This window comes from Calidris pugnax, unplaced genomic scaffold (assembly GCF_001431845.1).
Source record: "Calidris pugnax isolate Ruff unplaced genomic scaffold, ASM143184v1 scaffold57, whole genome shotgun sequence".
Taxonomy (NCBI): domain Eukaryota; kingdom Metazoa; phylum Chordata; class Aves; order Charadriiformes; family Scolopacidae; genus Calidris; species Calidris pugnax.
In genome coordinates, this window is record NW_015090813.1 from 2,490,731 (window position 1) to 2,502,525 (window position 11,795).

The window sequence follows — 11,795 nt, forward strand, 5'->3', positions numbered from 1 at the left end:
AGCAAGGAATTTGGTTCATATACTTCAAATAAAAAAAAAAAATTATGATTCTCAAATCTGTAAAAAACATACTTTAAAATTAAAATACGGTTCTACTAGAAAAATAATGGCATGAGAACATCATGGTGTGGATTTTTTTTTCCCCATATATCTTGTATTAGTCCTAATATCCAGTTGCAAGGTTAGGTTCTTCTACTGGCTTTCCACTTACACTGCCAAGAGTAAAAATGTACAGAAGTGAAAATAGAGAAAAACTTATGGTATAAATGTAGCCCTCTCTTTCTCATAATGAATTTTCTTCAAGTCAAAGCTTTTAAAAAAGGGTCTTACTGCGTTCCAGGTCAAAAGGCCTGGAACCAGCAGAATCACAGCTGTTTACTTCAGAGGAAGCTATTTACTTCAGAGGAATTTATATTAGACTTGCTTGAAATGCTGCGATGGATAGCTTGGTATTGCATTTTGCTTTTGTACAGTTAGTTGTAAGTTCTTACCAGAAGAAGGTGTTAGCGTGTGTCAGCGCTGACATGAACTTCTCAGTGCTGAGGTGGACCATGCCCCAGGAAAAACTATGATGAATTCACACGCCTGCTTCAGCCCCACAACATCTCTGGAGTTCATTCACAGCAGAAGAGTGTCTCCTAGGAAGCCACAGGGATCAGTGATGCTTATTGCAAGTAGCCTTCCTAGGATAAGACGTGTTCAGGCATTTCCATCTTTGGGTGTTTATAGGGAAGCTGGTGTTATCCATAAATTGGTCTCATCTTTGCTGGCTGCCCACAAGCTTGGGGAGAGGCTGTCCTTTCATGTCCTTCATCTATCTCATGGCCTGTGCTGCCATGATGTGGCTTCACAGTGTCTCAGAGTTATTGTTGGTTCATATACTTACTTTTTGTCCTTCTTGTGTAGACTTTTTTCCCCTTCAAATGTAAAATCTACACCTAGGGCAAAAGACTGGAATGTAGTAACATAAACTATGCAGGCAGTATAGTCAAAAGTCCTCATGTCAAACTTAATAATGATATTTATTGAAGTCACTGAAGTGACTCACGGGCTTTTTGAAGATAGTGGGAAGAAGGCAGGACTTCAAGACACTGTACAAACAAAAGAATAACACAAGTGACCAAGCTCCTCTAATCTTGCAAAGCTGTTTCCTTTCATCTCAGTGAATATGTATAACGTTTATAATGATTAATAGAAAGTACATAAGCTCTCTGAGGTGAAAAATACACTGCTTTATTCTTGAATAGTACATGACCTATAAAGCAAACAATGTAAATCTTAAACATCAATTTCCTGCTGAGTATTTCAAAGATGAGGAGTAATAGCTTTTGAAAAGATCTTTCCATAAATGCTCTGGAACGTCATTGCTGAAATTGTTTGGTTTTGTTTTTTTTTTTCTTCTAGGCAGTTTATTAATTGGTAAAATGTGCTACCTTATGATTACTTTTGAATATAAATAAGTCCTTTTTCCTAGAAATGTTTCTTTGTCTTAGATTATTTCTGAAATCAACGTTTGGCCATGCTTATTCCTCCTTTCCAGATATGTATTAGGGTCCCTTTTTTCAAATGAAGGAACTGGTACAAGGTCAATGGTTTAGTGAATTCCCGATTGTGAGGGCTTGATGAACTCATTTGATAAATCAACTCCTCCTCATGTTTTATTGTCGGAAGGAGTTAATGTTGAATCCTGTTTCCAGAAGTTGCAGTCTTCCTGAATGGAATTATTCACCACTAAATGGATATCTTTTTTCATATGTTAGCTCATTTGAAGCAGACACATTTCTTTTGCTAGGATGAATATCGTAATTTCAGAGTTAAATATTTTCAGCAGAGGGCAAAGCAGGGACTGGTGCAAATCCATGTTTCTCTGTGGGGAGCTACTGGAGCCATAATTCTCCTCCATTCCTGCTGGAGAAAAAAATTTAGATGAGGCTCTTGTGAAAGTGGTTGCCTGCAACAGACTGGACTCCATGACCCAAGAGGGTTTGAAAAGATCTATGTTTATAAAGACTGAGGTGCCTGTGACCAGGGTGCAGGCTCTTCACATCAATAACCCAGCCTTTCTAAGCTGGTGGAGACAAGAACATGGTTTTTGTCCCGCTGACTCCAAGGAGCGGGTGGCCTTTCCCTCTAACGAGCTGATGGACTGCCTCTGCCAGTGAGATAATGCTTGGCTCCTGTCCCAGGATGAAACTCCAGCCACCAGATCCTGGTCTCGTCTCTTCAGCACTTCACTTCTGATTCTTTGGGTTTACTAGCACAGATTTTACGGAGCAACCGTGCCTTTCCACGTCCCTTAACACCAAGGGAATCTTGATTGGGAAGGACCTCAGGAGGTCACTCAGTCCAGTCCCTCACTCAGTGTAGGGCTGTTACTGACAGTAGGTGAGATCAGCCCTGGTTGAACCTTCAAAACCTCCCAAAACTTGCTCCAGTGTTGTGCCACCCAGCCCTGGGAAGCGTTTTCCTTATGTCTAAGCTGACTCTCCCCAGCCATAAGCCCTTGCCTCTTCTTAAATCAACTGGAATTGTAGCTACTCTCCAAGTAAATGTACTTCTGCCTTAGATCCGGTTTCCAGCAGAGGCATCGGTATTCCCTAGGGGATTGTAAGTCATAGGCAGTTACTGTAAGCACAGACAAAAGTGTGATCCCTAATTCCAGGTGAGGCACCCCCACAGAGGTCCTTCTGCTGTCCCATGCCGCTCTCTTTCTGCAGAGCTGCTCGCTGCCTTTTGCGGTCTTCTCATCCCCACCTCTCACCTGGCTTCGCAGGGTCTGTAGGATGGTGGCTGGTTTGTTTTAAGGGAGTCTCAGCTTGAATGTTCCTAAGGATCACCCTGTTGCATTCTCCAGGATGCACAAGTGAGGAAGCTGAGGTTTTGTACTTGTGCAAGGGGTAGTCACATCCGGGTCCTTACCAAAAGCTTGGCTTTAAGTTTAAAGCCCATTATTGTGCCTTTATTCCATCTTGTCTCTGTGCAATAGACCAGAAAGTACCCAAGGAAAACACTTAAATAGAAGCTTTAAATTTGGATGCATTTGAATAACAGTAATTTATCCTGGAGAAGTTTTCCATCTGTCTGACAGTACAGAATTTATTACATGCGATGGCATAACACACTCAGATTTATTGGTTTAAATGCTATCATTTTCATACAAATTTATCTCTGGTTTTAACTTCATAGACTCAATGAAGTTATACAATAGATCTTTTTCCCCAGTACTTTATTTCAAAACTTTGGAAATAAAGTTTCTTGGACTCTGATTGCATTACATCAGCTTTCTCACAGAACAGATTTTTTTTTTTTTTTTTTTAGCATCCTGGATCAATCTAAAGTCTAGGACAAATATAGGACTCATTAAATGCCATTTGTCTGAGAAACAGAATAATAAGATTGCACCATGATGCTATGTGTCTGAATATGTGTCTTTTTAGCAGCTAGGACACAGGACCAGGATTCAGGAAGCCATTTGGCAAACATAAAATTAAGCACTTAACAATTCTGTGCTTCATATTTTCCATCTGTAAAATGGGGACAGTGATATTTCCTTCTTTGAATAGCACTTTCTGATTTAATGATCTATGATTATCACTATTACTGTTGACAATGGCATCAACTCTGTTCTGAATTGGTTATAATTAGAATGTTTAGATGAATGAAAGCAATTACAGAGCCCTTATGCCGCAAACATTTAAGCCTGTGATTAATTTTATGTACGTAAGTAATCGCAGTTACTTCAGTGGAGCTGCTCACGTGAATAAAATGAAGCGTATTTGAAGTGTTTGCAGCCCCACGAATGGAAGGCACTAAGAAACCTCAGCTCTTAAATAGAAATAGATAATAGTAGAGTTCTCGGGGAAATTTCTGGGAAGTTTATTTTAACTGTATGCTACGGCATGTTGTGGAATGAGTCTTATTTTGGTTCACAAAACTTGATGTTACAGCCATCAATGATAAATATTGGCTTTCGTATCACTCAATATGTTTTTGCAGAAAAGTAATCCTTCGTTAAATTTTGGCTACAGCCCAAAAGCTTATTGTTAAATACGTTTTGTTAATAAGAAGTCTGAGTCATGGCAGGCTGTGCTGCGAATGACTGATTACCAGGGATATCAAACAGACCTATTTCCATTCCACTGCCAGAACAGTTATCTTTAGAGCTCATTTAAGAAAGGATTTGTTCTACTCGGAAGAAAATAGTTTAAGTTTTATATTGTAAGGGTTTTGTTTTCTATATGATGACAGCTAGTTATTCAGCTTTACTGAAGATAAAGAAAAAGTCACCCAAATACGTGTTGAAAGAAACTCTTCAGTAGTGATGAAAAACTGTGCAGAGGTGCCAGATGTGCGTGGTGAGAAGCAGATTCTAGCCTGCTGCAGCTGAGATGCTGAGCCCAGGGCTACCTTAGGTGGGGTCTGGCTAGTGACCACAGGACACAGCGAAATGCTAGCTGTCGGGTACCTTTTTGGGGTGCATCCTTCAGTTACCTTTATTTTTCTTGTTTGAACAGTTGATGGCTTGGATAAGGCTTCAATCGCTAACTCGGATGGACCAGCCCCAGGATCCCAAACTCCCCCCTTCAAGAGGAAGGGCAAACTCTCCACCATTGGCAAAATCTTTAAACCGTGGAAATGGCGGAAGAAGAAGACGAGTGACAAATTCAGAGAAACGTCGGCAGGTATGTCTGTGGCCCTTTGGTGGCAAATAGTAGAAAACACTGTGGTGGCTTTGCAGAGTAATATTAGAAAAGCTCTTGGAGCTTGTTAGATGGCAGGGATTATTTAGGCACAGTATTTGACATATGGAAAAACAGTTTGATCCTTGGTGAGGAAAACCCTAACCTTCTTCAGCTTCTGTCCTGAACCTATCACCAAAAATATGTAGTTTATGTGTTAACTGTACATTATATGTGATATTCCTTTGATGTTGACAGTACCCTTTTTTTTTTCTTTCAACCAAGAAACACTAGGCTTTATGTGACATATTTTCAAATATGTTGGAAATGTCTGTGTCCTCCTGATAGTCAGTGACTTGGATTATGAAACATACTTTGCCTTCCCGGGGAACAGTTTGGTCTGTTCAGAGGGGAGAAGCAGGTGTGGCTGTGCCCAGCAGAAAAATCAGGATCAGATTTGCTACCACTGTCTTCACCCAGGCTGCTCTACCCCTTCACTCCCCCATTGGCAAAGCTTGAAAAATGGTCTGAAATAAAATGCTGTGATTGGATTGTATTCCTTCTGAAAAAGAGGAAGGTTGAGGGCTGGGATTCAGTTAGCTAAACGCAATTCCTTGGTGCCTCCTGAGATGCTCTGGGGTGTCCTGGCTGCTCTCCCAGAAGGTTCTGTATCGTATTTGCCATCCCTGTGAAGACATCCCCAAAACCCTGGGGCATCTCAAGTGGCTGTAGACACCCACGTTTAGGAAACTGAATGCCATCCTGCATATATGTGCGTGTGTCTCTGTGTGTCACGGCTCTGGCCAAAGCTTTCTCTAGAAAAATCCCAAACTTTGGTTTTGGGATTCAGATGTTTGATGTTGTGCTTTTCTGAAATTGAGCCTAATCAGAGTCCAGGGGGCATCTATGAGCTCTTCAGACTCATTACCACAGTGCAAGCCCTGTCTTCCATAGCTCTAGGCAATAAACCCAATGCTAATCTCCTCAGGTATCCTCAGTAGGCTCTTCTGAACTCTTAGGAGTAGACTGCTTGACATTTTAAACCCATAGCAACCCTTGACAATTACAGCAAGGAACGCTGTCGTTTTGCAGTGTAACTTCTAAAACATGCTTTATTTACACAAAAGGCAAAAAGAAGCCATCTTCTCTGGTGCCATCATCACTCCAGGTACCAGCTGAAGATTTGGACAGTCTTTCTGAGATCCTCAAATCCTTTTCTCAGTCTCTCTCTTGTTTTTTTATTTTATTATTATTTTCCTGGGTACCCTACAACAAAACCCCCTCAATTACTTCCACTACTGCAATTTAAAAAATCCCTTCAGTCTGCTGTTTGCTTCACTGCTTCCAGTTTCCTTCAGCTTCTCCAGTACTTTCATCATACTGCTTGAGCAAAGTTATTTCTAGTTAATGACTCCTGGATGTTCGGCAGCTACGTTTGGACAGGTATGTGATTTTTATATGCAGTGAATTCTCCAGAATAATCATCATTCATAAGCTGTGTATACAGAGATTCCCCAAACTGTCACAACATATTAGCATGTGTTAAATTATTATGCCATTAAATAATAATGCTTGTGTCATTTTGCAGTTTTTTTTTTTTTTTTTTTCAACTTAAAGAAATTAAGGTCAGCATTTCCAAAAATGCGTCCTTAGTTACTTGCTAGTGCTTAATTTGCCTGTCCTCTTTATGGTGGTGTGGTCTCTCAAGTCCTTTCAGGGGTGTGGAGAGCCCACAGTTCCCATCGGCACTGATTGCGGATGGAGTTAAGGACAGTTTATCTCAAGGTGAGCACCTGAGAAATGGAGGTGCCTCACAGTAGGTGTAATGGACAGAAAACATTAAATAATTTCAAAATTGTAATGAAAATCAAGCTTTGAAATTACGCTATAGATACAAATAGACAAACTTTGAGCCACAAAATAGCCTTTTCAGGTGCCGTACAGCTATGGGAGTTTGTAACAGGGGTTTTTGTCTCCCCCTGAACCTTGCTCTGTTCATACACCTCGACCATCAGGGCTGAGGTACTAGGGACATTACAGCAGAAGGTGTGTAACATTTTACGTTCTGAATCTCTGGTTTTGCCACTGTGTGCTCTCAATGCGTAGCTGCATTTATTACTCTTAGGAAGGAGGTAGTTTTTGGGAAGCAGTGTCCCTCTTAACAACCTCAGAACTCGTTTCCAAGTGATAATTTGTCATCCCGGTGTTCTCAGCTGTGTCTGGTGGAGGTACTTCCACTGCCTCCTGTGTACTGGATTGGGAAGCAGTGTCCCTCTTAACGACCTCAGAAGTCGTTTTCAAGTGATAATTTGTCATCCCGTTTCTCTCAGCTGTGTCTGGTGGAGGTACTTCCACTGCCTCCTGTGTACTGGCACCAGTTTTGTGATGAGCAGATCATAAACGTGATCCAACTGAAAACAAATCCAGGAAAAACATAACAAGAAGGAGTAGTTTTCACTCTTCAGCAAAGGTTATCGCTTGGATTACTACTAATAAAGCCCTCCGAAGCAGAGAGGAAAACCAGACCCACTCTTTTGGATGACTTCTTAACATTTAGACAACCTAATTTTTTTTAATTTTTTTTTTCATTTCAGCTGTTGTTTTGCAGCACTGCCTTTCAGGTCTGGAAACTAAAAGAATAATTTAGACCTCCTTGTCTTTTTTTTTTCAAAGTTAAAGCTTTATTTTCTGATCAATCTTTTCTTGAAAATGGAGAGCATCAGTGCGCAAACAGAAATCCATAGAAGTCAGGAGAATTGGCAGAAGAAGAACAGAGTAGGCAGTGAAAGATAAGTATAGTTCATAGATCATGTAAGTGGGAGCTCTTTTGGTCGATTGAATACATGATTAGATATAATTATGTATTGAAAAGTGGAAGTTAATTATCTGTTCAGTGAAGCATCTTTGTAAATTGTGTAGGGGATGGGAAGAGTTCAATGCAGGAGGAGGAGGAGGTAACACCAGTAGGTGTAACGGACAGAAAACATTAAATAATTTCAAAATTGTAATGAAAATCAAGCTTTGAAATTATGCTGTAGATACAAATAGACAAACTTTGAGCCACAAAAGATCCTTTGCAGGTGTCATACAGCTAGGGGAGTTTGTAACAGGGGTTTTTTATCTCCCCTGAACCTTGCTGTATTCATACACCTTGACCATCAGGGCTGAGGTACTAGTGGCATTACAGCAGAAGGTGCATAATATTTTACGTTCTGAATCTCTGGTTTTGCCACTGTGTGCTCTCAATGCGTAGCTGCATTTATTACTCTTAGGAAGGAGGTAGTTATTGGGAAGCAGTGTCCCTCTTAACGACCTCAGAAGTCGTTTTCAAGTGATAATTTGTCATCCCGTTTCTCTCAGCTGTGTCTGGTGGAGGTACTTCCACTGCCTCCTGTGTACTGGCACCAGTTTTGTGATGAGCAGATCATAAACGTGATCCAACTGAAAACAAATCCAGGAAAAACATAACAAGAAGGAGTAGTTTTCACTCTTCAGCAAAGGTTATCGCTTGGATTACTACTAATAAAGCCCTCCGAAGCAGAGAGGAAAACCAGACCCACTCTTTTGGATGACTTCTTAACATTTAGACAACCTAATTTTTTTTAATTTTTTTTTTCATTTCAGCTGTTGTTTTGCAGCACTGCCTTTCAGGTCTGGAAACTAAAAGAATAATTTAGACCTCCTTGTCTTTTTTTTTTCAAAGTTAAAGCTTTATTTTCTGATCAATCTTTTCTTGAAAATGGAGAGCATCAGTGCGCAAACAGAAATCCATAGAAGTCAGGAGAATTGGCAGAAGAAGAACAGAGTAGGCAGTGAAAGATAAGTATAGTTCATAGATCATGTAAGTGGGAGCTCTTTTGGTCGATTGAATACATGATTAGATATAATTATGTATTGAAAAGTGGAAGTTAATTATCTGTTCAGTGAAGCATCTTTGTAAATTGTGTAGGGGATGGGAAGAGTTCAATGCAGGAGGAGGAGGAGGTAACACTTTCTCCTCCATAGAGGAGGGATGTCCCTGCTCTAAGTCCAGTCAGAAGACTGTGTGTTTATAGTCCTTTGTGGCAAAAAATCACCAAACACACTTTATCAAGTGTTTAATGTATCTTGTGTGTCTAGAAGTATCATCTCCTATGTAGACTTTTAAATTACCTTGAAAAACCTTTGATTTTTTTACTTCATTGTTTAGCTAGCATCCTGCCAGATAACCATGTAATACGTACTCGAGCTCTTAGACAGTGAAGGCTACTAATATATTTAAAATTAGCATGTGTTAAGTTATTATGCCATTAAATAATAATTCTTGTGTCATTTTGCAGTTAATTTTGTTTTTACAAATCAGTATCTGGCAAATTCATGTTAAATACAGTATTTCTTATGTAGTACCATCTTTCTTTAGAGGCTTCAGTCCAGTCTTACAGGTGTGACACATCCATTCTTATAATACCAAGGCAAAGCATGTGTTTGGTTTTCTTTTACATAAGAGGAACTTAAAGAAATTAAGGTCAGCATTTCCAAAAATGCGTCCTTAGTTACTTGCTAGTGCTTAATTTGCCTGTCCTCTTTATGGTGGTGTGGTCTCTCAAGTCCTTTCAGGGGTGTGGAGAGCCCACAGTTCCCATCGGCACTGATTGCGGATGGAGTTAAGGACAGTTTATCTCAAGGTGAGCACCTGAGAAATGGAGGTGCCTCACAGTAGGTGTAATGGACAGAAAACATTAAATAATTTCAAAATTGTAATGAAAATCAAGCTTTGAAATTACGCTATAGATACAAATAGACAAACTTTGAGCCACAAAATAGCCTTTTCAGGTGCCGTACAGCTATGGGAGTTTGTAACAGGGGTTTTTGTCTCCCCCTGAACCTTGCTCTGTTCATACACCTCGACCATCAGGGCTGAGGTACTAGGGACATTACAGCAGAAGGTGTGTAACATTTTACGTTCTGAATCTCTGGTTTTGCCACTGTGTGCTCTCAATGCGTAGCTGCATTTATTACTCTTAGGAAGGAGGTAGTTTTTGGGAAGCAGTGTCCCTCTTAACAACCTCAGAACTCGTTTCCAAGTGATAATTTGTCATCCCGGTGTTCTCAGCTGTGTCTGGTGGAGGTACTTCCACTGCCTCCTGTGTACTGGCACCAGTTTTGCGATGAGCAGATCACAAACGTGATCCAACTGAAAACAAACCCAGGAAAAAACATAACAAGAAGGAGTAGTTTTCACTCTTCAGCAAAGGTTATCGCTTGGATTACTACTAATAAAGCAGTCCGAAGCAGAGAGGAAAACCAGACCCACTCTTTTGGATGACTTCTTAACATTTAGACAACCTAATTTTTTTTAATTTTTTTTTCATTTCAGCTGTCGTTTTGCAGCACTGCCTTTCAGGTCTGGAAACTAAAAGAGTAATATAGACCTCCTTGTCTTTTTTTTTCAAAGTTAAATCTTTATTTTCTGATCAATATTTTCTTGAAAATGGAGAGCACCAGTGCGCAAACAGAAATCCATAGAAGTCAGGAGAATTGGCAGAAGAAGAACAGAGTAGGCAGTGAAAGATAAGTATAGTTCATAGATCATGTAAGTGGGAGCTCTTTTGGTCGATTGAATACATGATTAGATATAATTATGTATTGAAAAGTGGAAGTTAATTATCTGTTCAGTGAAGCATCTTTGTAAATTGTGTAGGGGATGGGAAGAGTTCAATGCAGGAGGAGGAGGAGGTAACACTTTCTCCTCCATAGAGGAGGGATGTCCCTGCTCTAAGTCCAGTCAGAAGACTGTGTGTTTATAGTCCTTTGTGGCAAAAAATCACCAAACACACTTTATCAAGTGTTTAATGTATCTTGTGTGTCTAGAAGTATCATCTCCTATGTAGACTTTTAAATTACCTTGAAAAACCTTTGATTTTTTTACTTCATTGTTTAGCTAGCATCCTGCCAGATAACCATGTAATACGTACTCGAGCTCTTAGACAGTGAAGGCTACTAATATATTTAATAATGTAACGTAGAACAGCTAATAAAACCCCCAAAACCATTCTAATGCTCTGAATAATACAGACTACAGTATTTCGGAGCCTGTATAGTTTGTGAAGAGTAAATATACAAAATGCAGTGCCTGTCTTGGTGAACTGAACTTAAGATGTTATACAAGAGGTTTGGGAATTCTTGATATTTTTGCATTATTCAGTAGATTGATTTTTTATTTTTTTTTCTCTAAGGAGTACATATGCTTTATTTTTAATAAAGTTCTGCTTATTCATTTTGATACACTATAAAATTTAATTTATTTGGATGGAATTATACAAACATAGTGACATGGGGAATTTCAGGTTTTCATAACTTTTATATTATTTCATATATTCAGTATATCAGCTTGTATTTGTATGTCCCAGTTTACATGCATTTTGACAACTATTACAATATTTAGTGCTTTTTTTTTTCCCCTTAAGATTGTGCTCTGAGTTCTGTAATATCTGAAGATCTTGACTTTCGCCTCAAAACCAGCAAGACCGGCTCGCTAAGCTAGGGAGAGGGAAAGAAAGTAAACCTGGATGATATGAATCGTAAGAGTTCTAAACATAAATAAAAGGGTCCCAAATTATTTTCCCCCTAAATTTCATATGAGAGTTTCACCCCTTATGACTCTGCAAGATGTAACCTACAAATTGAGGTATTTGGCTGTGCGGCAGTGGTAGAAGAACAGTTCCCAGAGCTTTTATGTTGAGAAAGGAGAACGTATCTAAGCACTGATGAATCTCTACAGAGCAAAGATTTGGAGAACATCTTCAAGGCAAATATGATTCGTAGTCTTGCTTAGGTGTTATGGCTGTTTGCCCTCCTGTCTACATATAAAGCTTTTTCTTCCAAGTCTGGCTGTACTTTCCATCCTCTGCCAACAGCCGGTTGTGGGCCAGGTAGGTCTTTCAGTCATGCTGGTTGCCCAGTAGTACTATTAGTAACACTCGTAGGAGTGGACCAGAATAAGTCATTTTATGTGTTGACTTCCAGTGCCCTCCTGCAGTTCCTCCTCTGTCTTGGCCAGAAGTGCAGATGACCTCCCCACGCATTTCCATATAGAGAATAAAGTATCTAAAGGGTGAGTTGAAGGATGTTGGAGCC

General features: G+C 39.7%; 1 protein-coding gene across 1 annotated transcript in view; it reads left to right on the plus strand.

Moving 5' to 3' along the window:
• Window positions 1-11,795, plus strand: part of PHACTR2 (phosphatase and actin regulator 2) — a 176,015-nt gene that overhangs the window by 93,175 nt on the left and 71,045 nt on the right. Inside the window, exon 2 of the mRNA XM_014939560.1 lies at window positions 4,515-4,682. Coding sequence (XP_014795046.1) covers window positions 4,515-4,682 — 168 coding nt within the window. The remainder of the gene's footprint in view (window positions 1-4,514; window positions 4,683-11,795) is intronic.